Here is a 27,683-nt window from a genome sequence, read left to right as displayed (position 1 = left end):
ATTCTCTCCACTTCCGCCACGACAAAGCAGTCCGAGTAAGATGGTTGGCAAGTTTTGGTTTGACTTTTAAGGTGAACATTATGTTCACAATGTAATTATTTTGACAATTTGCGATGGTAAATGCTTAGTTTGTGGGAGGCGTTTTAATCGAGCTGTCAGTGTAGCAAAAAAAAAAAAAAGGTAGATAAAGCGAGACTTCCGGATGGGGGCGCCTTTAATATAAAAGCGTCGGCTGTGTTAGTCACTTTTAGACTGAAAAGACAAGAAGACTCCCTTCTTAAATTCTTATATTTTTGCATAGTTCCCCACTAACTCATTCACTGCCAGTCCTCCATGTCAACATGGATATTTGAATTCATCAGCCGTCAATGGCAGTGATTAATGTTTAATATCATCAAACAAATGTAAATACGAGACAAATACAACCCAAGTGAACTGCTGTTTTTAAATGGTGATTTCAATACTAAGGAAAAAAAACTATTCAAAGTTACCTGGCCCTATGTGAAAAAGTAATTACCCTCTTGTTAAATCATGAATTAATTGCAGCTAATCACAATTTTGAGTTAATTTTCACTGATCACACCCAAGCTGGGTTACCTCAAGACCTGTTCATTTAAGAAATCACTTAAACAGAATCTGTCCCACAAAATCGTCCGACCAGATATCTAAAAAAGCTGCAACAAAATGACACGATCCAAAGAAATTCCAGAACAGTCGAGAGTAGTAGGTTCGTTGAATGGTTGTTTGTTTATATGTGCCCTGGCGACCATGTCAGGGTGTACCCCGCCTCTTGCCCAGAATCAGCTTTGATAGCTTCGACCCTAGTGAGGATAAGCGGTACGGAAAATGAATGGACATCTATCAGTCTGGAAATGGTCACAAAAGCCATTGCTAAAGCTTTAGGATTCCGCCAAACCATAGGGAGAGCCATTATCCTCACGTTGAGAAAACATGGAATTGTGGTGAACCTGAAGAGTGGCCGGCCTACAAAGATTACCCCAAAGCAAGAAGAAGAATCACCTTTACTGTCATAAACATGCATGCATGCATGCACACAAAATTTGTTCTCTGCATTTTACCCATCAGAGTGAACACACACACACTTGTTAGTGGAACACACTGGAGCTGAAGCACCCAGGGAGCAATTCAGGGTATCAGTGTCTTGCTCAAGGACACCACAGCTGTGAGTCTGGGGGATGTTGGTGGATGATCCAGTCAGGGTCTTGAACCTATATGTCCCTGACGTGGCAGGCGATGATCTTAACCATTGGACCACGGCTGCCCAGCAATGGAGACCACAAAGGAACTCAGGAAAACGTCTACACCTGCAGGCCTCGCCACAGTTAAGGTGAGTGTTCATGACACAACAATAAGGAATAGACTGGGTAAAAATGGCATCCATGCCAGAGTTCCAAGGCCAAAACCATTGCTGACCAAAAATAACATAAAGGCTCATCTTACCTTTGGCAAAAAAGACTTTTGGGAGAATATTATATGGACTGACGAGATGAAAGTTGAGTTTTTGGAAAGTGTGTGTCTCGTTACATCTGGTGTAAATGTAGCACAGCATTTCAGAAAAAGAACATCATACCAACAGTCAAACATGGTGGTGGTAGTGTAACGGTCATCGGCTGCTTTTCTCCTTCAGGACCTGGACAACATGCTGTGATTGATGGAACCATGAATTCTGCTCTTTAACAGAAAATCCTGAAGGAGAGTGTTCAACCATCCGTGTGTGACGCCAAGCTGAAGAAGCTGAAGTGCACTTGGGGTCTGCAGCAGGATAACGATTCAAAACACACCAGCAAGTCAACTTCTGAATGGCTTGAAAAAGAAAATGAAGATTTTGGAGTGGCCTTAGTCAAAGTCCAGACTTGAATCAGATTTAAATGTAGTAGCGTGACCTTATAAGGGCCTTTCATGCTCACCCTCCAATTCAAACAATTCTGCAAGGAAGAGTGGGCCAAAATATCTCCCCAGAGATGTGAAAGACTCATTGACATTTATAGAAAGCGCTTGATTTCAGTTGTTGCTGCTGAGGATGGCCCAACCAGTTATTAGGTTTAGGGGGCCATTACTTTTTCACACAGGGCCAGGTAAGGTGTTTTCCTTAATAAATGAAATCACCATTTGAAAACGGCAGTTTAAGTTCACTTGGGTTATATTTGTCTGACGTTTACATTTGTTTGATGATCTTAAACATGAAAGTGAGGAGAGTATACAAAAATCTAAGAATTTGAGAAGGGGGGAAAATACTTTTTCATGGCACTGTATATGGGAATTCTGTATGGCTTTGATTCCAGCACTTCAGTGCTTCGCTAGTGAGTGTGCAGCACTGCATCTACTGTAATGCTAGCATCTGTTATTTATGAAACATCTCTATTTATGGCTTTGGATTTTTATTTATTTTTTTGTGGGAGATGCGTCCCGAAATCCCCCCTCATCATTGCTCCATTGATGGACTGCATATTGGACGGCTGCCACTGACCTAGACATCATCTATGCATAGAAAAAAACCTCATGATTTAAAAAAAAAACAACAATTATAATTAAAAATACAACAACCTCATAAGCATTTGCAGTTTCTCTGTGGTTTTATTTGTTTTAAGAATTGCACGGCAGGTCTGTAAATGCGCCAAAGCAGAACCAGTCAGTGTTAGCACAAGGCTTGTCAGGAAAAGCCCACTAGAACATCTGAACTTTATTTGCAGTTAATCAGAGGGACCTTGAAAGGTGGCAGGTGTGTGCTGACTCCCATGTGATTGGCTCCCTCTGAAGTTCAGTCACTCTCACTATCTCAGCTGTGTTTTTTATTTCCCCCCTCGAAAAATATTTTTTTTCAATTGAGTTGTACAGGTTATAGGTCGCTGCAAAGATGGAAAAAGCTTTGAAATTATTTATCTGTCGATTTTTTTTAATGATAAAATCTTGGCATTTGAACAAGGGTGTGTAGACTTTTTATATCCATTGTATCTATAAAGATGGGGTGAAATAATTTGCAAAGAGAACACACAAAATGTAAAACATTTATTGAGTAAAGGCGGTGGTGGTACCGATGGCACATGAGATAGAAACAAGTTGTTCTTGGACTTAAAAATCTCATTTGAGTAGATTTATTCACCCAAACGGGGAAGGTTTCACGTCATAGATATGCCAAATACGCTTCTTACATACAGGTTGATTAAATGGGCCTCTTATTAACAATTCTATTGCACTTTCTTCTTATTCCATCTCTCAGTAGCTCTGTTTACGTTCCGAGTTTCAACTAGATAATGCGACTTAGTCTGCTCTGGAAAAATACAAAGTAAAAAAAACAAAAACAAAATTTAAAACAACAAAACAAAGGCAAATCAGCCCTATTTGTCTGAGGACAAATGTGATGTCGTGTGCTCACACATTCCTACCCGTGTCACTTCCTGTTGTTCTTTCAAGGAACAACATTGTGCTTGACACTTAAAAGTGGGTGGAGCATCCAACAGTATGTTTGGTAGGGATGGGCATTCAAAACTAGATTTCCTCAATCGAATCAGCACTGTTTGTCTGAGGACAAATGTGATGTCGTCGTGTGCTCACACATTCTACTCGTGTCACTTCCTGCAGTTCTTTCATGGAGCAGCATTGTACTTGGCACTTAAAAGTGGGTGGAGCTTCCTACTGTATGTTTGTCAACTACATTTCCTCAGTCGATTAATCAGGAAAATTAACAATTGATTAAGTGCATCAAGACATGATGAATCAACAATCAATTTTGCACAAATCGATCAATTCTTCATTATCTACCTATCCCTCGTACTATTCTGTGTCAAAATGGCTGCTTGCTACGTTTAACCGGCTAATGCTTATGCGGCTAGCGACACACGGGTACAGGATATGACACACAAGTTTAAACACGGCAGTCCGTCAGCCATCTTGTGTGGATTAAAAAGTCAGGTTAGCAACGTTACTTGACGGCGACCACGGCGGTGTTGCGGATGGACTCCATGACGGCGGCCAGGCGGCTGCACAGGTCGTGGGCCTGGTTCACGTGGACCTTAGGGGGGTCTTTGAGGACCACCGTCTCGGCCGAGCAGTCCAGCACGCGTGGCAGGAACTCGCCCAGTTTCATCTGCAGCGAGTCTGCACAGGAAAAGGAGAAGGGTGGTAACATTGCGGGTTTGTTTGGTATAAAACACATGATAATCGGGCCTAATTTGAGCATTTCTCCTGAGTCGCCCGAGTGTCGGATGTCTCTAAAAGATTATCCTGACTGATTATCCTGTGGTGTTGGGGGTGCGTTCAGAATGAGTTTTCCTTCCTGATCCGCTCGGAGAATGGTCGCTGGCCGTCAATGGTAAATGTTAAACCTTGTTCCATATTTACGATGGATAATACTTACGCGTGCGTTCAACACTGAATTTGGCCGAGCCGGGGACTCCCTGATTTTAATGTGAAAAGGAAAAATAGCTAATTAGGAAGTTTCACCGCAGAAGATTTGGAATCACCTCTGTAACTGCAAAATACGATTACTAATAACTTGTTTGTTGACAAAATGCCTGAACCGCAGAGCACAAAATTGAAGAATATTCCGGGCTGTCCAGAACGAGGCACGTGATGAATACTGACAAGATGAAATGACTTGTTGCTGACTCTGGAGCTCACAGACCTACCACAGCAGATAACGACTAAAATGACATCAATGGGGATAACGAGGACAATGTTACACACCCGTTGGCGTATTTACAGAAATATTTTTTCGTACATTGGATGAAGTGCCTCTAAGTGACAGAAATATTGGCATTCAAAAACTCCTCCTCCAAAGCAACCAAGCAACGATTTCCAGCAATGTGGATGCCCTGGGACACCATGCTGCCTCTCACAGGTCAGTCTTGGTACTAAGTGGTTTGGGGGAGGAGACTCGTGATTGTTGTGTTGGTTATCTTGAGTACACCGCACACTGTAAGAGCAAAAACAACATGTGCTATGTATTGTCTTGTAAGTGCTTTTACTTTTAAAGAATTGGTACGCGTTTACCCTGCTTAAAAAAGCTGTGTTAGGACACTCCGGATCATACCGTCCATGTCTTGTCCCAGACAGCAGCACCACTGGCTGCGGATGCTTTCCATGGTGTCACGGTCCTCCTGCGACGGCGGCACCTCGCGACTCATCAGGTGCAGGCAGGGGATGACCACCTCGTCCATGATGGCCACGCCCTCCTCCACCTTGCACTCGTCGCCGCTGGCGAAGAGCCTCGTCGCGCTTTCGTTCAGGGTCTGCGGGGAGGAAGGAATGTTACTTGTTCAGAAAGCACATCCACTTGCTCTATTTTCAGTGAATGTTGTGCCCATGTAACTTGAAAGTAGGGATGTCCTGATCATTTTTATATAAGCTTTAATATAGTATGCAGGATTCATACATTTGAGCTCATTTGATATCTTTCGTAGTAAACAATATATTTATGTCGTTATTTAGAAGCGTGTGTCTTAAATAAATGTATAATGACAAGTCAATGCAGCTGCGTAGTTGGTGGGTGGCCTCCTCCAATTCAACCACTGGGGCACAAGTTTGCTTGTCACAAAAAACTCACACCCATTGGACTTCTATGAGAAGTAGTTTAAATACCTCAATTATGCAACTCTTTGACAACGCCATTCAGCAAGCTCTTTCGACTTGCCCTGACTGTCAGCCATGTAAAATGTTTCCACATCTTAGTCCGTGCCACGTTTTTCTTAATGAGCGCAAAAGCGTATTTCTTTCTCCCACCAAACACAAGTTTTGTCTTGGAAAAAATGAATTTAATTCACAAAATATCTTATGGGAAACTTTTTGGGGATCTGCCTCACAGTTGTGAGGTTCTGGGTTATAATACCAGCCCTTACTGTGTTCTACCCATGTTTGTTTGTTTATTTTCTCTAGGTACGCCGGCTTCATCCCACATTCCAAAAGCATGCATGTTAGGTTCATTCAAGACTCCAAATTGCCAATAGGTGTGAATGAGAGTGTGACTGCGATTGACTGGCGACGAGTGCAACGTGTGCCCCGCCTCTCGCTTAAAGTGAGCGAAGATAAGACTCCAGCTCACCTGTGACTCTTATGAGGACAATCGCTCCAGAAAATGGATGGATGGAAATTATCGGCCTCAAACGCAGCGTCACTCACCGTGAGACACTTCCTCCTGTAAAACGCAATCAGTGACGTGTCCACACCGCGCTTCTCTCCGCTCCTTAGCAGGGCGGCGTTGGCGTCGTAGGCGTGAGCCAGGTAGGTCAGAGCCTCGCGCATCCTGCAATGCAAAACAACAACAAAAACAAAAATATCATTCTCTGCAGCACCTATCATGGCGATTATACGGTAACACTTACTTCCCGTGCTGGTAGTGCTCCAATCCAGTCAGCAGATAGACGAAGACGGTCCGAAACGTTCTGTAGTCGTCGTGCCACTGCTGTGGAACGTCACACAATGAATGCATTTGAGCATACTTTGCAAGTACAGTATGATTACGCTTTATCAAAATATGACGTCTATTCATAGTATCCATGTCTACCAAGTCTTTGACAAGTTTAAAAATTGCAGAGCAGAGTGGCTCCAGTTTATCTTACTGCCACTGGGACCAAATTACACTGACGAGTTACTTCCTGAAATTCTAACCATGCAGACACACTCAAACACGAGCCACATAAAAATTCTAAATATGTATGTAAAAAAAAAAATAAGGAAAAGTGTACTAAACAACATTCCCACCTGAATAAAAATTCATTAAAAAGAAATCAAAGTAAACTTTTCCTGTGTATACATTAACATCTAAAAAAAACGAACAAATGTTTCATGAACAGAGAGAGAAAAAAAAAAAGTATTTTCAGTGCACTACTAGCCTATATTAACACCTTAATAAAAACATTTAAATTGTTTGAACAGAGGGAAAAAAATTATGAATTAATAATAGCATTTCAATAGAAAATCAGAAAATTCATGCATGATGACTTGAATGTATCATGGCCATGCAACCGCATCGACAGTACCAGGTAGTCATCCATGTCCATGTCCTCTGGCTTGATGAGGCGCAGCTTGGCTCGCGCTTCCCTCATGATACTGATGGCCCTGCCAGACCAACAGTGGGAGCAGATTAGATGCTTTTACATTATATTTACTGACCACAACATGGGGTACACAAGCACCAAATGAAATAGATATGAGGAAATTCTCACATTGAGAAATTGTGCAGGTGCTACAGGAGCCAAGTTTTGCAACAGTTATTATTTGGACACTAGATGACAGTATTTACATTCTGCATTGAGTTCAGTTGATGAAAATGTTTTTCTTTTTTGCCTTAATAAATTTGACATGAGCTAAATGTTTCACACAGAACCCAATTGTTTGATACAACAATATTATATAAATCATATAGTAAACCTTTTGGGCTCCACGGTGGCCCTTTTTGTCCACCTCGTTTCCTTTTTTGAATGATTATAGCTTGCAAATGTAATGAAACTTCGCATGGTTGTGGAATTTTGTCTGATTGTGTAATTTCCAACTTCAGCTCTTTAAATGCATCAATAATATAATGTTTAAATCAAATTGGTTCTAACATGGACACTTTTGGCCAATTGTAACACGTGAAAACTTAATTTTTAAATTCCTTGTTATTTACTATCATACAAATTAGACTCATACAATTTGAATAAAATGTGTTTCATTCTGGACTCAAAACGTGTTTGTTTGTTTGTTTGTTTCATCATTTCTACCAGATTACGCCATTTATCCATTTTTGGATTTTTGTTTTTCAAGTAATAGTCTTAGTTCCCGAAAGAGGTGTTGAATGACATACTGTACCCCTATGGAGAAAATGAATTAGGCAATTTAGGAAAATAATAATTAAAAAAAAGGTAGTTCTGTGAATATACTAAGGTTGTTTTACATGGGCATTGTGCAAACAAACTGGAATTTAAAGGCTAATTATAATTTAAAGGCTACAATTGACAAATATAGTACAGTAAAAGTAGCACAAAAAAAACAATACAAATACAATGGCTGTACAAAAATGGCCAGGAACAAGCTAAAATGGTAGTAAAATCGAACAAGGTCCGAGTGTTAACACGTTTAACAAGTCTTATGTCACCTGTCATCGAAGCTGAGGTTGCGGTCAATGAACTGCTCGAGCAGCGTTCTCTCGATGACGCGTTTAGGCGCTTTGTTCTGGAAGAAGTAAACCAGAGCGTGCTGCAGGCGAGCGTCTTCCCGCGGCGTGGTCTCTTCCTGGGAGAGCTCGTATAAGCGGGAGTACTCCTCGTGGAAAGCCTGCCGGAGGCATTTGGATATCAAATCCAATTTGAATTTACCCTAATATCCATAAATTGGTGCTGTATGAAACAATAACTTCCAAGCATCTTCGGGGACCAACCGACCCACCTTGATGAGTCCAGCCTCGGGGCCTTCTGAGTCAAATGCTTGTCTGGCCTTCGCTATGGCAAGAATGATGCCCTGCATGGCTGGAGTCAACATCATCTGTCACATGACCGGACATTTAAAAAAAAGCAACTAGTTCAGCGTCAACCACTAAGTAATTTTCAAGTATAGTCAACTTATTTCTGCAGGGAGTGGTGTGCGCATCCATCGTAATTTAGTCCGTGTGGCAAAATGATCGATGTGAAACTTTGAGGCAGAGATTTTGTCGATCTTTTTTGTAATCGAATTATTGGAGTTATTCGATTAATCGTTTCAGTCCAAGATTCAGCCGATGCTTCGGAAAGTGATAAAGCTTTACCCGACTGACCCCCCCCCTCCCCCCACACATACTTTTTGGACATTTTCCTCCATTTCTCAGTGTGATTCATGATTTGTTGTTATCAATTTTAAAGTTCAGACACTCACCTCTTCATTGTATCCGTCAGCGTCTGCCCTCACCATGATCCTGCCCACGTTGGGGATCTCTACCTCGGACACCTCGTTCTCGACCTGCCGCCGTCTCGTGGGTACCCGCCGCTCCAGCGGCTCCTCGTCCTCCCGATCCGCTTCGTGCCGAGGAGGATCCCCGGAGGATGCCTCAGTGTCGCCTCGAGCTGCTTCTTCTACTTCTTTGTCCTCCTCCTTCACCTTTGTGTCTTCCTTCGTCACCGAGAGGTCTGATGGCGACTGGTTACTGCTGAGCTCAACTTCGGGAGCGGGAGCCTGACACGGAGATGACAAACATGACCGTGCATCCATCAATTATGGAGCACTATTTAAAACCATGGGAAGTGGAAGACATCTTGGCAATGTCATGTCATACATGTCTCTCGACGCATCAACACAACACTCACAGTGTGTCCATGACACAAGCATGCAAACCGGAATGTAGCGTGTGCGGCACTGTATACACGGAAATAGTTTCTACTTCATTTGCTATTAATAGAAAGCAATATCCACATCATCACTTTACCACTAAGCTGTCAAAATCATCATGTGGTTCCACTAAGTGTGCATGCCCTTGACTTTATCTGTACTTTACAGCGTGACGTGACCACAGCCTGGATCACAATCACTATGTTAAGTGGGGAAATGGGACACTTGAACTTAGTGGCCTAGAATACATGACCTATATTCCAGAAAGCGTGGAGTGGGTAAAGGGGGAAACAGGTGGTTTCACAGGGTTTAACACACCTGGCTTTCAGGCTCCTTTTCAGCTGCGAGGGTGTCGGCACACTGGTCGGGCCCCAGGGTGTCACTGGTGGCGGGCTCGCCGTCATCTACCTGGCAGTCACAACTCTGAGGGGGCGCTGGTACCTCGGATTCTTTGCAGGGGGAGAATGAGACAATTATTTCTTTTGACTTGAAAATTATATGAATGAACGTCAAATTGTAACACTTCCTGGGCACATGGTTCAAAGTCACTTTTATTGTTTCCGAATTTTGATATGTAATTAGAGGCAATGCCTTGAGGCTTGTTAGTGGGATTAAGCATAAACTGTATAACCCATTTAATTGGGGTGCAGATTTAGAAAATTTATCTATTTTTTTAATACTAATAATATGTAAAACCCTTTACAATCGTATTCTAAAACATATAACTCAAAGAAATACAATAACACCATATAATTTAAGTATTAACATATTTAGAATTAGAAATAACTGATTTTCTATGTTACACACAGCCTGCTTGCATTGGGGCCAAGTGGGCAGTATTTTTTATTATAATGCTGTATAAGTAAAATATTATAATAACCCTAGGGCTGCACTATTAAGGCCAAAATAATAATCACGATTATTTTGATCAATATAGTAGTCACGATTATTAGTCAAGATTATTCTTCATGTTAGGGAAAGATATTTTTACTGCACTAATTTTCAACAAACGATAGTTAACAGTTTTCAGTGCAAAATGAATCTTTAAATACGAATAAATGACAGATAATAATACAAATCCAATGTTCCCCCCCCAAAAAATTCTACTTTACCAAGGGCTAACTGAATAAATATGCTATTACAAATGATGAGTTGCAACTAAATGGAAGGAAACACAGTTTAAGCATAGAAGGCAATAACATTAGTCTGCATTTCATTTGAAAATCTCTGTCAAAATATGAATTGTCAAGGGTGTATTGTCTCCATTGTTCTGCTTGACCATTGGTCAGTGTTGTATTTTAAAACCCCTTAATATTAACCGATACAGACCTTCTGGTAGTTCTGCAGATTCTGGCTCTTGCTCCGTCTGGGCTTCCGCTTGTGGTTCTGAACCAGCAGCTCCCTGGCTCGACTCCTCAGTCTGCTGGGGTCCCGTCTGCGGCACCGGCACCGGCTCAAAGGGCGACGAGGGCTGAGCGTCGTGGTCTGCGCCGGCGTCGGGGGGCTCGGCGGCAGAAAGCGTGGACTCGCCTTGAGGCGCCGCCGACGCCTGGCAAAGCTGCTCCTCCCACTCGCTGAGCTCCTGCTGGAACCAGCGGTTGTCCTGGTGCACGTAGCGTCTCAGGACGGGCGGCAGCGAGTCCATGCCGTGCAGCACCTGGCCCGTCTCGTCATCTGTGTCTTCTGAATGGAAGGTAGCTATTATTAGGCTTTGACAGAATTACAGAAATGATTTTTTATGATGGGTACGTAATTCTTCATAGGGTGTCACACATTTACAATGACATAAAAGTATGAAAACTTTGACATTCCTCGGATTCAGAAGACATTCAGGGTATGAGTGTTTTATGGAACTGCTTGTTTTTAAAATTTTGAATTTAAAAAATAAATCAATCCAGATTATATGTAGACATATAAAATATGATTTGATCCTCATTTCAATCTTACATTAATATGATTTTATTATTGAATTTTCAAAAATGTAATTATATTTTATTTTTATACGCATGGTCTACATCTTTTATTTATAATGTATTTATGTTATATATAAACAGCTATTTACATATGGATAACACAAATAGCTGTATATTATCCATTCATTCATCTTCCGTACCGCTTATCCTCACTCGGGTCGCGGGCGTACTGGAGCCTATCCCAGCTATCTTCGGGTGAGAGGCGGGGTACACCCTGAACTGGTCGCCAGCCAATCGCAGGCTGTATATTATGATATTTGATTCTATATTCAGTGTATTTGTATATGTGTATAAGTATATTTGAATATGATGTTATTATTAGTTTTTAGTTCAATATATTTTATGTACATGGTTTACAAGTGCTCTTGTATTTTTATTTATTTTATATATAGATACTTTAAAAATTGCAAATATACAAACATTTATATTATATTATTGAATTCATTATTAAGCATATTTATATTATTATTATCTATTATTTCTTTGATTGTATAGTATTGTCATTATTATTAGTTTCTAAGAGGATGGCTCACCTAAAAGGTATTGTATTTCATTTTATTTCTACTATATTCTATTTTGCATTTATTTCACAGGCAACCAAAGTCTTAGTGGATGTCAAGTCTTATGTTTAAACAGAACAAATAACCCAAATTCAGAACATAGGGGCCAGTACAGTACCATTAATAAGATGGGGTAGCCTGCCATCGATGTACATCAGACAGTAGGCGCTGGCGTTGGTCATGCCGCCAAAAGAGTCTCGCTCCAGCTCCTCCCACGAGGACTCTGTGATACTGATGTCATTGTACTTCATCCAGCGCTGGTTGGCGTGGTCGTAAATGTACGCCCAGTAGTGGCCTGCCGAGGCCTGGCCCTCGTGGACCAGCACTGCGTGAAGTCTGTAGGGTACCTAAGAAAACATAAAGTTGAAAAAACAGAGTTTGATGACAGCATTACCTTAATTAATAAAGTGGTACATTTACACAAAATATCACGAAATATTACAACATATTTTACCTGTGAAAATAAAAGAACAAATTTTACAAGAAAATACAAATATTACAAGAATACAGCTGTAATTAAAAATGAATGTAAGAACATATATTTTAACGAGAATAAAGTCCAAATATATCTTCGGGCGAGAGGCGGGGTACACCCTGAACTTGTTGCCAGCCAATCGCAGGGCAAATTAAAACAAACAACCATTTGCACTCACATGCAATTTAAAGTCTTCAATCAACCTACTATGCATGTTTTTGGGATGTGGAAGGAAACCGGAGTACCCGGAGAAAACCCACGCAGGCACGGGGAGAACATGCAAACTCCACACCAGCGAGGCCGGATTTGAACCCGGGTCCTCAGAACTGTGAGGCAGATGTGCTAACCAGTCACCCGTCGTGCCGCCTTTAACAAAATAATGATTCAAAAATAGTATAAATTAAATTTACTCTCAGGGAGATAATAAAAAGTGGTCCTTGTTGTTGTTCTTCTAAGTGCAGACATTTTACTCCTTTTACAAATCAATAGTTGAAAGTAATGTGGGCCTTGTACACATTGCAGAAAGCTGTTTGACCCAGGAACTCATGCAAACATTACCTGGCAGAGGCTGTTGTCTGAGTACATGCCCTCCAGTGTCTGACTGAGTCTGTCAATGTTGGCCTTCAGCTCTGCGGCGACAAAACAACACGGGAGCACGGAGGGGATAAATCCAAATGACTGATTGCGATGAGCACGGCACAACTTCGAAACGCTCGCTGTGTACCGCTGATGTCGTTCTCCACTTCCGTCCTCCATCGCTGTAGGCATCCCTTAACAAAGTGCAGCTCCTCCTCGGTGATGCTGTGGGGGGCCGGGTGGGGCGGGCAGTCGGCGGGGTGTCGGCACTGGGTGAAGGGCTTGTATATTGGGGTACGCTGGCAGCTGGACACCAGGCCCTCCTCCTCGGCTGGCTCACTGAGGGGAGAGTGAGTCACCTTACGTCAACTTATTGACGTTTCTATGAATGGCTCCATAATAATCCTTATTATTTTGTGTTAAATTCCACTTTTACTTGATATAAATTGTAGTTTACTGGTAATATTGTTCACAAAAATATTCAAATTCGTACAATAGATGCATAATGTGTTACTGGGGTTTAACTTTTGCCATCATAAAACTTGTAAATTCTATACAGGTAATGTTTTAAATAATATTTTCGCCAAGTTAATTGTCATGCAAGGGCAAAAAGAAGTTCTACAAGTACTTTTTTGTTCACAGAAAAAAACCCTTAGCAGTGATTAAGTGTCAAGCATCTATTTTACTCATCCTCTGTGACTCACTTGTAAAATACACTGAAAAAGTTCACATTTTGGACTGAAATTTCCTTGAAATTTTAGCTTGAATTGTGAGATTTCCGGTTAGATCCTGTTCATGCTCACCTGTCCTCTGGGCTCGCCGTCACGCTGAGTGGGTGGCGGGGAGGAGTGGGTGAAGATGAAGGCGGCCGGGCGTCTTCAGCAGGGGAAACGGCAGAGGGCTTGGTAGAGGCAAACTCTAAGACAAATTGCAGCATGTCCGCAAGAGGGTACTTGCTGGGTCCCGAGCCGTAGTTTTTATAGCTATAGACAAACACAAGCAATGCCGTAAAGGGCTACTGTCACACAAAGCACAACAGATTTAAGAGCAGAATCTCTACTTCACCATTCCAGTTTCTGTTGAAGAGCTGCAAGCTGCTCCTTCAGTTTTTTCACTTCTCCTCTCCTCTCATGTGTACATGTCAGGTTTTTGTGAAGATATCTGTTCAAAAATGTGAGCGAAAATGAACAAATACCTTTCACAATAATAATAATAATCAATGATTCATTTATTTAATTATTATTGTCAATTGATAGCAACTGTTTTTTTGCAACTCATATCGTTTTCTTCTATACTTAAATGTGAAACTCAATAATTAAAACGACATGAATCTTGGCATTTTTTTCAATGTATTTTCTTTTATTTACGGATTTTTAAATAGAGATAACTAACTAAATAACGATTCAATTAAAAAGTATTGCACATAAAAGTGTTATAAAAAATGGACTCATATAAATGTTAAAAAACAAACAGTTCTTAAAGATTAAATGCAAATGGATTGAACTTAAAAGTTAAATATAAGTAAATTGTACTTAGGCAATATTTTACTAGTGGTCCCCGTACCACACTTTCAGAATCACGGCAATAGTGAATAAATAATACCGCCAAACTGAGCTTTATTATCTTTTGAAAATCTTTTTTCTTTTTTTTTGTAGTCAACCTTGTTAAAATGTGTGTACCTAATGAACTGAGTATATATGACTATTAGTTTTTTTTTTTTTTTCCATTGCAAAGTGCTCACCTGTCCATGTAGATGATTTGCGGAAACTCCAATTTCTTGTGTATCTTCTCCGGGCGGCCGAGCTGCGTGTTGAACTCAAATCTGGACAGCTCAAATGTCAAAACGGGTGGCAACTTTTTGAACCATCTCTGCAAAAATAAAAAAAACAGGACATAAACATACTGTATATACATCATATGTGTCATATTATACACTCTCTTTACGCTACAGACCTCTCGACCGGACGGCGCGCTGTGTTCCGCAAGGAGGGACTCGATCTCCCTCTCCACCATGGCGCCTTCCAGGCACTCATCCAGGTTGTTGAAGCCGTTCACTTGTAAAGGGTACTGGCCAAACTGCTCAATGTTATATAAGACTTTACCTAAACAGACATTCGTACATATGAGTGGTCCATTTTGGTCACGACTCTATTACTGAAGGTTGCACGTACCCTCATGCTTCCGCTCGGTCACAAAGGTGCCATAGAAAAGTTGGACCATGGGGTTGTGTTGTTTGTCTGTTGCGTTGCTGAAAGCAAAACACATTATAGTGACATCCAATTAAGGAGATACAATGTTCTCCTGCCAAGTCACTTTTCAGCTGTTTGTTGACCGCCGAGAGAACAGTAAAACACAAACACAATGAGCGCACTCATGCAGGAGCTGCTGCCGACCACAGCTCACACCCAGACGCTCACATGAAAGTTTTGCCAACGTCACAGCCCACCTCATCAAGCGCCCCTCGTAAAGGCACATATCTAACACACAATCACTTCTATCTTATAGTTCAGTGATTCTCAAAGTGTGGTATGCGTACTTTTAGTGGTACCCGGGCTCCCTCCAGTGGTATATGCGTTCAGTTCAATTGTATTTAATTTTCACTTTAAGTTCAATACATTTGCATTTAATCTTGAAGAAGTGTTTGTTTTTAAACATTTATTCAGGTAAAAAAAATGTTTTAGCTTTTATATGTAATCCATATATTCAAGCGCAGGGTTATTGTTTTATCAGTGCATAATGTAACAGTGGCTTATAATAATATTAGATATAATTTTTGGGAATAAAACCTCTGGCTCGTTTTGATGAACACTAATACACTACAGTATTTGAATGTCGTCATGTTAAAGAGCTAAGTATTTTCTCCAGGGTCTCTATAGAAACTAACATATCGTCCGATGAACGGGGGCGTTCACTGTAGTTGATAATCTACTCTTGGACTTACTCTCCATTGGCAGCCAGCTGAAAGGCGTCTTCGAGCCAGTCGAGCAGTTTATGGGAGAACTCACTCACATCCTGAAAATATACGCAAAAAAACAAAAGTTGGCATTCCACCTAGATACAAATAATTGACTTGACTCTTATGTATGTGTCGTACCTGCTGGGCCTCACTGGTCCTAAAAGCGTCTCGCAGTAGCTCCACGGCAGCAGAGGGGTCGACGAACCTGCGCGTGGAGCCCACCATGAGGGCGAAGAGGCAGCGCAGCTCCTGCATGAAGGCGATGTTCCTCTTGTCCTGTCAGCACAAAGTCCACAGTCACACTTCAGCCGGCTGTTTACAAGTCTGTCTTTGATGATGATGATGATGATGAAGACACTCACCGCGTGGCTCTTACACCTGTCCAGGATTTGCTCTGACAGACGATAGTTGAGTAGCAGCCTTTTAAACACAGGCAGGTGGAAGAGTGACTGCAACACAACAAGACCCATTCATGTAACTTTGCTGTGCTTATTACCTCCGCCAAGACAGTTATGGTTTGATGGACACTTGTTAGATTGCCAGTAAGAAGGATTAAACAAATCTGTGGCTCTCGTTAAGGTGATTACTGCTTCCTTGTGGCACCACCTCTTCATTCTTTTCTGAGGGGAAAATGACTCACCTAATGCTACAGAACAGGACTTACTAAGTTTTGATGTCACTTTTCACATAATAAGCACACGCACACGTGTTAAGGTACTTACTTTCCTTTTAGCTCCCATGTGTGTTTCCGTTGAAGGAACAATTAGTCTTATGTGTCATGATGATGCGTCGCGCGTCAAGCACTTACGAGTCTCCTGATAACATTTGAGTGGGAAATTCAGTGGAGTCTGATCTCATGGTTACAGTCATCGGTGGCCATGGAGGATAACAAGAGCTGACAAGTGAATCATGTGGTCACTTTGGCTCCGATTTAATTGTATAATGACATTTTTGGTGATCACATTCGCCTCTGTTGAATCTACAACTCTTGTTTCGATGGCCACAAAAAACTTTGAGCGCCATTAAAATGTGTATTTTGTGTGGTCAAGATAACAATGTGAGAGCAAGTGGGGGTGTTACGATAAGTGCTCGCAAATAGTTCTACAGTGTGGTGCTTTGTCATCAACTTTTTACTCTTTCCACATCGACAGACGAGGAAGGTCGTCTGTAGTTATTCCTCCGTCATTGCAGCGATAAATTATCAATTTATATTCAAATAGTGGAACGTGATACTACTGCTGAGTAGCAACACTCTGCCAGCAATCTGACTTTTATCATAGACGGTACTTGAGGTTATTCTGTATCATTTACAAACGTATCGTGATGATCTTAAAGCAAACGTAATATTTGCTCATTTATGCCGTATATGAAGTGTTGGACTAAAAAGTTAGAGATGTTGGAAAAGGGGGAAAGTCCAAGTCTATAAATATGGCTTGAGCCATCTTCACGAGCTGTTTAAGGAAAGACGATGTGGCGGGTGTTTGGCACGCTCAGCAGTCTGCGTTACGGTAACACACAAGCAACCATCTCCTCACCTGGATGACGGCGCTGAACCAGCAGGTGTTGCCCACGTTGCGAATGCCGACGGGCCAGTCGTCTTTCCGGATCCAGTCTGCGGGGCTGCTCATGTCACTCTGGGCCTCGCATCTCTTCCTCTTACTCCTCGCAGAGTTCTCCTCGGCGCTAGCTTCCAGAGCCCTGCCGGGAGATTGGAGGATCCATGAAAACATGGATTTGACATGTAGAGTCAACCCACACATATTTGTGGTTGGGCATTCCCAGATTCTTTGGAACCTATTCTCCGTTTTTGTTTTGTGTGTGAAGTGCTAGTGAGTATTCGTTTACCATGTATGATGTAACGTGAGTTTGTGCTAGATTGTTATTAAGGCTAGTATGTGAGCTCATACTATTGATGAGCCTCATGCGAAGGTGGTTTGTTTGTGTCAAATAACTGAAGTACTGAAAACAGTCGTTTATGTAACATGGCTTCATGATTGTGTACATGCATGATGCATGGTGTTGACGCTATGCTGATTATTCTTTGTGTGTGTTGTTACTGACCACAGTAAATAAATCAATCCAAACGCAATACGGAGTTTGTGTTCTTCTTTTATGAGCCTCTCCGTTTTGAGTGCTTTGCCACCATTTTGTGGCAGGGCTCGGTCCTTATCCCCCACAAATAGCAGGGGTTCACTGTCTAAAGATAACAGTGTGTTTTGAGTGGATGTAAAAGAAACTGTGGCAAGAAAAAAGCTGGTACCGATGGAACTCTTTCTCCTCTTCCTGAGCCTTCTGGGACTCTTGCAGGCTCAGCTCGATGGCCGTTTGCAGCTCATCATGAACACCTGAAGAAAAAAAAAAGCTTTATAATAATCTATATTATGCAGTTACCCTCCATTTGACTGGATTTGACACACAGTGGACCGATAGTAACCACTACCCCATTTTTTCTTTTAAATAAAAGAAAAAAAGAAAAAAATGTGTCTTCCCCCCCACCTGGTGCGGAATAAAAAAATATTGCCCTACCTTTCTGTCCCTCCCAGGCCCCTGCGGGTGTGCCGGACTCTTGTGGTTCTCCAGCATCCCGAACCTCCGCTGACGGACTTGTCAGCAGTCCGACGGCGTGTCCGATGTCACCCCGACTGGCCTGAAAGACGGCAGGGAGATAAGGCAGGAAAAGATACAGGGCACATACTCTGGCTGGATACATGCACAGGACACTTCATTCTAATGACATCCAACATATGATCTGTATCAGCATAAAAGGGTCTTTTGTTTTACTTTTAAAGCTCTGGAGAGAATCTGTGGATCCTGGATGCCAGTGATCTCCCTCAGCTGGTTGATGAGCATCTCAGTCTGCTGAGGAAACAAAACAATAGCTCGGCTTGAGTTTAGCATTTATTACATCATATAGATACAAAATGTCTCGATAAGATGCGCAATCGGACCATAACACAAAATCTTTTTGTTCTGGTGACTGGTGGGAACTGAACCCACGCTGTGCGCAAGTCATTTAAGCAAAACCCTTGTACCGTCGTAGATGTGGAATATTTCCATTTTCATGCTTGAAAAATGGAGGTCGACCAACATCTCGGAGTGGCTCGCGTTCGACCCTACGATACATTCATTATTTATTGACAACAAATCTAAAGGAGCAACATTTAAATCACTTCAACTATCTTGAACAAGCAGGACTTTTTCCCCAGAGCTCCTTTGCCTTTCCTCCTGTTTTCCTGACACAATCAGGACCCATGCGGAGCATGACGATGCCTCACGTGAGGCTCACTTGAAGCCTGTGACGCACACGGGCATGACAAATGCCCAAATGCCAACCTGTCATTGTCATATGAGGCCCAGACTTGGACCAGTTCAGGAGCACAATGAGAATCAAGTCACTGTCGTCAGTAGCAGATAACGCTTCTTGTATGTTTGGGAAAACTGATTCCTACCTATGATATGAGTCTATCGTTAACAAGGGTGACGTGCTAAAGCAATCCCGTCCGGTTCATTTGCATGTAAAAGAGTACAAACAAACGTGCGTCGTGCATGTTTTCATCTTGCGGACACAAAAAGTATTTAAATACGAACTGGAGCCTACTGAGTGCGACGTGCTATATTAAGCCTGTCGCTGCAACAACAGGTGGATGCATCACACACACACACACACACACACATACAGAAAGCCAAGAGCAGGGGGACCAGACTTATATGGCGTCCGGGGGTATATCTGAGACCCCCTTGGTGAGCCTCTATTTTAAGCTGCTGACATGGATAGGAGAGGCTTCTGTTTATCATTCCGCTCGGCATGCCAGCAGACTCCATCACAAAGCCACTGTGACTCGCCTTCTCCCTCTCACACACACAAACACACTAGCACACACTGCCAGTTTTGATGCCGTAAATGAGCCGTTTGACAACCTAAAACAATGTAAGAGACCTCACTCGGGGCTCAAAAAAAAGAAAAAGAAAAAAATACTGCCAGACTGTTCATAGGTTTCCAGACAAGTGTAAAATGATTTGCTGAAGCAACTGATAACGTAACACTTAGACATACATCCAAAAAGCACAATGAGGTATGATAAATTACTAAAATAGATATTCATCATATTCATAATTTATATATATATATAATTTAATGTACTTTTATGGAACACTTTTTTTTATCACTTTTATTTACACGAAAGTCTCATACGTTGATTCTGTATCATATGGCAAAAGGTCAACTTTTGAGTTGGTTTAGTGAGGCGGCCACACAACAGGTTAGTGTTCGAGGGGTTAGTTAGTTTTCATGCTAACATGCCACTTGACCTGTTAATAACACCCCCGTCGTCCATTTTTTAAAATTGTTTTCTTTTCTTTTTTTCTTTGCGCTCACCGAGTTGGCTGAGTTTTCTCCATTTTCGCCCTCTTCGCCTTTCATTGCAAAAGCGAAGCCGAAATTCTTCCCGTTTTAAAGTTTCAGCCGCGAGAGCGGAGTCACTGCCACTCCATCGGTCACAGGCAGAGAGCCAGACCGGAGACCCGCACGCGCGTGCTCGCCTCGTCGGTGACCGGCGTGCGCGCGCCACAACTGGCGTCGAATCAGACGTGCGCGCGCACGTGCGACGTGATTGACAGGGAGGAATGATGTGGGACTGGCCATGCGGATGACGGCACTCAAAAGTGCCCTCGAGGTCTTCAGGTTTTCCCATCAGTTAAGTGTTGAAATACGGAAAAAAATAAAACAATAAAAAAAAATAAAATAAGTCACAATCCTACTAAAGTTGTAATATTACGGAATTTGTAATGACGCCAGAATTAAGCGGTAATGTTACAAGAATATTGTGTACCTTGTGTCTTTTGTGTATTCCTGCTGCAACACTAATTTCCCTTCACGGGACAATGAAGAGATTCTGATTCTGTAATGAAACAAGAATGAAGTCACAGTTTTACATGAATGAAGTTACTGTGTTACTCGAATAAAGTTGTAATGTTACAAGAATATAGCCGTAAAGTTACTAGAATATAGTTAGTTGTAATATTACTAGAATCAAGTCATAATGTTATGAGAATAAAGTGGTAATGTGACAAGAATTAAGTTGTAATGTTACCAAAATCACTTGACGCCGCTGCATTTGTCACCGTATATATGCCCTAAAATATGACACAACTTGACTGGTTTTGTATAAATTCTTCAAAAGTCAGGCACAGTTATTGAACAAGTATCCTATGGATTGAATAAAATAAAATAAAACATTTCATCTTTGAAAAAGCAAATTTGTATTCAGTTCATACTCGTGATCCTCTGTGATGGAACATTTGACGGGCATCTTCTCTCGTGTGTTTCATTATTCTATAGGCCGGTATCAGCTTACTCGGGTAGGTGAAGATCAATATCGGAGAAAGCAACAAAAAAAAAAAAATGTCCACAGCACCCTGGTCTGTGTTGTGGCTCTTCACTCTGTACCACCCGGGCTTCTATTTGACATAACAGAGGATACCTTGGTCATAACACGTAAAACAAAGAAGAAAAACAGAAGAAGAATTTCAGCTCGATGTCTGTCATTTGGTTGCTCCTGTTGTCAGGTAGGATTGCTGTTCTTTTTATTGAAATACAGTAATGTAAAATTAAAAAGTTTTGCTTTAGTTCTATTTTTTTTAATTTAAACACATTTGCAAGCCAGACAGATAATGTATGTGTAATAAAACATCTAAAACCTGCTCAAGATTTTAATGTACTAGTTTGGCGCGTAAATGTTTACAATTCATCAGTGTGGCTAATTTGATTGCACAGTGAGTGAACCTTTTGTTGCAGGCCACATGGCTAAAAGTGTTCCGGAGAAGCCGAAAAGATCGGCGCCGAATCAACTGACAAGAACGCTCCTGAGGAAATATGACTGCGGAGTTCGTCCCGTTCACAACTGGACCAGTGCGACAACTGTCTACGTGGACTTCATTTTACAGTCGGTCCTTGATGTGGTAAATACTAGCCTTGTTGAAACATCAAAATAATTATCTGATCAAAGATTACAATCTTTTTTGGTTGTTATGACCCTTGACTTCATCTTGAAAGGTTACACTTTCCCCTTTTAAAAAATGTTCTGGTTTTGTTTCAGGATTCAAAAACCCAGAGTATTACCACGAGTATTTGGTACAGACAGGTACTTTAGTATCATATTTACATAAATCTTGAAGATAAACAATCACGTTTTAATCAATTCTCATCCTGGTTGTTCAGATCTGGACAGATGAGTTTCTGGTTTGGGACCCGGATGAATTTGACGGCATCAATGAGATTTCGCTGTCATCTGACGCCATCTGGATACCGGATATTATCGTTAATGAAGTGTACGTCTACAGCTGTCGCAATGAATGTCCATTCCAGTATTACATTAGTATACAGTACTGCACTCACTCTTATAACTATACTGTAAATAACACTACATGTGTGCAATGCTCCCTCAGTTCCTCAAATAAGGGAGTACCGTAATTTCTCATGTATAATGCGCACCCATGTATAATACGCACCCCCAAAGTCGACCTCAAAATTCTGGAAAACCCTTCTACCCATGTATAATGCATTTTTACAATGCCTGATTTTGCTTCTACCCATATGATCAAAACATCAAGTATTATCTGTATTTTGTTAGTTTTTTCAAAGAATTATTTTGAAGTTAAACACCTTATTTGAGCACACAATACTTTCTTTTTATTAACTTGCTCTTATTTTGAAATTCACAGCCCTACTTCTATTTAGTAAATGAGAAAACACACAGTTGTGCTCATATGTTTGATTACCCAGGCAGGATTTGTAAGATGTGTACAATTCTTTTAAGAAAACATGAAGGACCAGGCGAAACGCATTTAATTTTATTTTAATGGGATGCAAATTAAACTGTCAAGCATTTCAGAAAAGCATTATCATTAAAGAAAACATAACCATAAAGAAATTAATGATGGTTGTTGTTCGGTCATCAGTCGTATTAAAAAAAAAATGAAAACAATATTTCACAAATTCTCCCTGGGTATGTAAACTTATGAGCACAATTGTACATATATGCAGCCATATGTACCCCTGTCATATTGGAATGAAAGTGTAGTCTACACCTTTTTCATAAACTCTAGGGGGTGGTGGCATAGTGAAATGAAAGTGTACAGCTTTTTTGTAACCTCTAGATGGCGACATACATTGATAAAATGGGGAAAGTCTTTTTCATTCTCTCCTATACCTATGTATAATGCGCACTATTGACTTTCGACAATTCTTTGAGGTAAAAAATGCACATTATACAAATATGAGAAATTACGGTAAATTGTATCATACAGTATTAGAATTCAGTGTTGCTATTTCTACAATATGACAAACATTTGACCACGAGAGCTGCCAAAATGGGTGCACAGTTACATAACGAACCGGATCAAAATTCTGGCCTAGTGTGTGGCTCTCACCTTTACCTCTTCTCTGACTTCCCCACCAGCGTGGACGAGGGGAGGTCGGCGGCCATCCCTTACGTCTACGTCAACTCGTCAGGCTGCGTGAAGAATTACCGGCCCATGCAGGTGGTCCTGGCCTGCAGCCTGGAGATGTACGCCTTTCCCTTTGACAAGCAGAACTGCAGCCTCACCTTTCGCAGCTGGCTCCACTCAGGTGGGCTCTCCATCTGCGAAGGCAACACTCCAAAGTGCTGTGGACTGCAACGCAAATGCTAATAAAATGGCAGCCAGTCGAGTGCGGGCTAATGATTTGTGCGACTCTTTCAGCTCCATAAACATCCGAGACGCGGTTTGTGACGTTTGTGGGAAAAAGAAAATTGTCACCTTTTATTTGGCTTCTAATGCAAAGCCACAACAGAAGGCCAAAGAAGAAAACTACGCTATGGAGCATATCGTTCGAAACGAAGCGTATTGCGACCGAGTTGCCACAAAGCGCCGCAAGTGGTACACACGGCTCTGTCCCGGCAGCTCAGTGTAATATGGCTAGAGTCTCTGCTTTATGTCATCAAACATTGTAAATAGTTTGTTTTAAAGTCAAATTATTAACAGTGGGAAAATTATTTTTAATATTTGTATGAAGGTTTGAATATTGCCTACACGGTTAATAAAGGTTTTATAATGCCATAGCTTTAAGCTTGGAACAGATGTTTTAAATTTCTATTATTTAAATAGAAACCAAACAAGCTAGTAAAACATTTTTCCGTGTATGATTTTACAGTGTCTCAATAATACAGTGTCTCCTTGCCTCTGTTTCATCTTCACCCTTCATTTCCTCCTGCTCACCGTCGTCTTCAGTGAAGGAAATCGACCTGGCTCTGTGGCGGAGCGCCGAGGCCATCGCTAACGATCAGATGGAGTTCATGAACGACGGCGAGTGGGAGCTGCTGTCCGTACCGTCACGCTACTGGCGCCTGCAGCAGGGTGACGCCGACTACGCCCACGTTTGTTTCCATGTGTGTCAAGTTAGAAACATGTTTGATGTCCCTTCTAATGCCATCCAGGGGTGGGAATCACAGAGTAGCTGAAATTTTGACAATGAGAACGAGACAGTGATTGCGCGATAATCGATACATTGGAAGAATAATAGCCATAATAGTGCACTTTTTTTATTTTGACCAAATCGATACATGATGATGGACTATTTATAATGCACGATGTGATAAAAATAATAGATATTGACATCAGTTTAAGCCAACGTTTCACGGACAGATCGGATCGTAAATCGCAAATCGTAATTAGGCACTTAAAATCTGGACTTCAACTTTAGCCTTTGAGTCTACTGGACGTATGCTTACAAGTTACACCAATCTACTTTTCCCCCGCAGAGAGTGCATGTAGCGCAAGCGTCAAGTGTAAGGCTGGCTGTGACCTTCACGGATCGGTCTAGCGAGCTAATGCCAAGTGATGAGGCTCGGGCCGTTTGTGGGCGTTAAGAAGAAGAGGAAGAAGAGGGGCTCTGATAGACAGGAAAAGGGCGAGTGACCATAATGAGACTGTCTCAGTGGCTGCCTGATCAATGGACGTCTTGTTAGCGGCGAGGCAAATGGCCCCATAGCGCTTTTTGCAGGTGGAGCGCTGGGTTGACTGCTATTCATGCAGCTCAAAGGAGCCGAGGGCTGTTCGATGAAGGAGAACTTCATGGATCACTGAGTATTATAGATCGTTTCTTTTAGACAAAGTTTTTTTTTTTTTTTTTTTTTATACAGTATCATCAGTAAAGAACTGTATTGCTGCACGACCTTTACTCGAAACACATTTAACATGCGACAATGCACAGCTTTGGTTGATGATATTCAACATTACTGCTCAGCGGATCTTTCATTAGATACACATGCACAATCTAATCTGAGCCAATAAATGGGGATTTTTACACCACTGCAAATTACAAACACAATTTTAAACGTTTTGTTGAATGACTAGTGAACTGTGAACTTTTAGCGTCAATTAAAACTGAGGCTTAAAGTCTTTTGTCACAAATTTGAAGGCCAGAAAATGATCAGATTACATTTTACTTCAGTAAATTGAAAAAATATATGCCAAATATTTATTTGAACATTTTTCATTATCTTTCTCGCGAAACCACATGATTTATTTTGTGCTTGAGTCGTCCGCTTTCACTTAAATTCAGGGAACTAAAAATGGTTTCTTGATCTAGCGAATAAGCGGCTATCGTCGGTCTTATTGGGCGTGTATTCAACGTGATAATGAATTAGAAATGTCATATGACCTCGAACAAACATCACTTCCTGATGTCACCTCCATTGCACAGACTTGAGCAGTCCAAAGGGTTCCCAGTTGAGGATAGAACTGATTTTGTGGGGCAGGTGTTGATCCGAAGGCGCCCGCTGCTGTACGTGGTGGGCCTCCTCATCCCCAGCATCTTCCTCATGATAGTGGACGTGATGAGCTTCTATCTGCCCGTGAGCAGCAGCACCCGTATTGGCTTCAAGATCAGCACGCTGCTGGGCTACACCCTCTTCAGAGTCAACCTGACGGACGAGCTGCCCGCCACCGCGGTCACGACCCCGCTCATAGGCAAGAATACCATGACTGTTTTCCATACATCGAATCGCCGTCACCGACCTCGCATTAAAAATTGCTCCTTTGTGTTAAAAGGTGTGTTTTTCGCCGTGTGCATGGCGCTGCTCATGCTCAGCCTGATCAAGTCCATCCTGGTGGTGAAGCTGCTCCACCACAGTGAGAAGGAGGTTCGGGAAATGTCCGTGTCGGCGTGCCTGCTGGACAAGTATGGCCTTGCAGAGAGCACCTTGACCTCCACCAGAACCCTGGACCAGCTCAACCAATCTGGAGGTCAAGTTACAGATCTAGTTTGTGGATTGGTTCAACAGTAACGGGGGTTTCGGAGAGCCTAGCTGTACTAGAAAAGGCGAGTTTTGAGCAAAGTATTGGGGTAGAGAGATGTGCAGTGCTTGGTCCTAGAGAGGGCTCGGGGGAGGTGTGTCAGAACTAAGCGCAGTCGCCAGGTTGTTAGTGAAGTCGAGATGAAAATTTGGATTTCTGGTTGAGTGTAAGAGCTTCATTTGCATCAAAGTCTAAATAATATGCTGCTAACCTTTCTTGATCTGGTACCTAGATTTCGAGTTTGAGGCCTCACCGGAAGAAGACGTGGAATCGCTCACTGACATCCAGCAAAATCCTTCCAGCCTTGAGTGGCTCCTCAGGGAGCTGGTTTCCCTCCGTCTGGCCTTTTCCCAGGAGGACACAGAGGCTTCGGCTCAGGCTGAATGGCTGGCACTCTGCTCAAAGCTCGACCGCTTCCTCTTCCGCCTCTACCTGATTGTTCTGGCCGTGTATGCCGGGACCCTGCTGCTGTTCTGGGCCAGCTGGAGCTTTGCCTAATGGCACATTGGCTTCCTCACCGATTCTGTAATGCGCTTCATTTTTTTTGCCATATGTAATGAGATTTTTGTAGTGACAATTTTTTTGGTGTTGTTTGGAGATCACTATCTCAAAAGAGTTGTATTGTTATCGCAAGAATTGAAAAGAACAAGAGATCTTCAGCAATTTGCTTTCATTTGTTCTCCAAATAAGTTTTGCAAACCAGCTTACAACCTGCCTGAGTGGTGGACTACTTGTGTTTCTAAATAAAACATTACTGTCATTGTCAATTTGTCTATTGTATTTCTTTGCATTCTTTGGTGTAATGCAACTATACCAGCGGCTATAGCAGAGAGAATAGAGAGACATCGCGGGAGAAAATCAGTTATAATGATTTCCCAGCAGTGGAAATGTACTTAGTGATACCGCATAATGCGACGACACTCAGGGGAGTGAACGGAGCGCCGCTTTGATCGTGCTCGTACTTTCATCCCACTGCCACAAAACAGATCAATAAAACCCATTGGGAGCTCGACGTCGGCTGCGTTTCTAGTCTCTGTTGGCTTCCTAATAGTCTGGATGAGAATATCAAAAGTGCGCCATAGAAAGTGGAAGGATCTATATTAATTCAATTTTTACACTATCGCAAACCTCCTCTGCCAGTGGATCAGGTTACATGATGGTTATGGAACAGATCTGAAAGCTGTCTGTGTGAGGCCATAGATTTTAAATCAGTTGACTATCCAACAAGCACCAAATCACATAAGATGGGTCTCGTCAAAACATGACTTTATGAAACTGGTTCAGCCTTTAGCTCTGTGACTGACACCCTGCACAGTAAAACTGATCAGCGGTATAGTAATGGATGGGTATCGCTATAAAAAAAAAAAAAAAAAAAACATTTCCCAGAGAGAAAACCACTGTGACCAATCGCTAACAAGTTCTGCAGCCTTGCCCGATTGCTAATTACTCCATTAACTGTCCTGACACACAATCTGGTTGCAACCCTTGCACTTCTTCAGCTTCAGTTTGGCTCG

General features: G+C 41.8%; 2 protein-coding genes across 4 annotated transcripts; one reads left to right on the top strand and one right to left on the bottom strand.

Moving 5' to 3' along the window:
* Nucleotides 1–3,012: 3,012 nt before the first annotated feature.
* On the bottom strand, nucleotides 3,013–20,368 carry usp28 (ubiquitin specific peptidase 28). 3 transcript variants are annotated; one of them, XM_061752043.1, is made up of 26 exons: nucleotides 20,210–20,368; nucleotides 18,616–18,693; nucleotides 18,361–18,481; nucleotides 18,095–18,179; nucleotides 17,370–17,532; nucleotides 16,197–16,283; nucleotides 15,973–16,110; nucleotides 15,820–15,890; nucleotides 15,050–15,126; nucleotides 14,832–14,980; nucleotides 14,620–14,747; nucleotides 13,944–14,039; nucleotides 13,682–13,861; nucleotides 13,027–13,217; nucleotides 12,861–12,931; nucleotides 11,946–12,174; nucleotides 10,624–10,977; nucleotides 9,613–9,743; nucleotides 8,845–9,141; nucleotides 8,383–8,478; nucleotides 8,093–8,271; nucleotides 6,996–7,074; nucleotides 6,339–6,418; nucleotides 6,136–6,259; nucleotides 5,051–5,249; nucleotides 3,013–4,116 (listed from the first exon to the last, which is right to left on the bottom strand). In XM_061752043.1, the coding sequence occupies exons 1-26, from the start codon at nucleotides 20,252–20,254 to the stop codon at nucleotides 3,941–3,943; spliced, it is 3,624 nt and encodes a 1,207-aa protein (XP_061608027.1). In that variant the 5' UTR covers nucleotides 20,255–20,368; the 3' UTR covers nucleotides 3,013–3,940. The 3 variants fall into 3 exon arrangements, with proteins under 3 accessions (XP_061608027.1, XP_061608029.1, XP_061608028.1); XM_061752045.1 differs by having other exon boundaries at nucleotides 10,624–10,974; XM_061752044.1 differs by having other exon boundaries at nucleotides 18,616–18,690; nucleotides 20,210–20,366.
* Nucleotides 20,369–21,585: 1,217 nt separating this feature from the next.
* On the top strand, nucleotides 21,586–26,837 carry htr3b (5-hydroxytryptamine (serotonin) receptor 3B). The gene is made up of 7 exons (XM_061752683.1): nucleotides 21,586–21,792; nucleotides 21,930–21,974; nucleotides 22,052–22,161; nucleotides 23,292–23,461; nucleotides 24,103–24,260; nucleotides 25,632–26,118; nucleotides 26,402–26,837. The coding sequence occupies exons 1-7, from the start codon at nucleotides 21,634–21,636 to the stop codon at nucleotides 26,665–26,667; spliced, it is 1,395 nt and encodes a 464-aa protein (XP_061608667.1). The 5' UTR covers nucleotides 21,586–21,633; the 3' UTR covers nucleotides 26,668–26,837.
* Nucleotides 26,838–27,683: the final 846 nt, after the last annotated feature.

Source organism: Phyllopteryx taeniolatus, chromosome 17, assembly GCF_024500385.1.
Source record: "Phyllopteryx taeniolatus isolate TA_2022b chromosome 17, UOR_Ptae_1.2, whole genome shotgun sequence".
Classification (NCBI taxonomy): Eukaryota; Metazoa; Chordata; class Actinopteri; order Syngnathiformes; family Syngnathidae; genus Phyllopteryx; species Phyllopteryx taeniolatus.
Note: the sequence above shows the minus strand (reverse complement) of the source record. Positions and strands in the feature narration are given on the sequence as shown.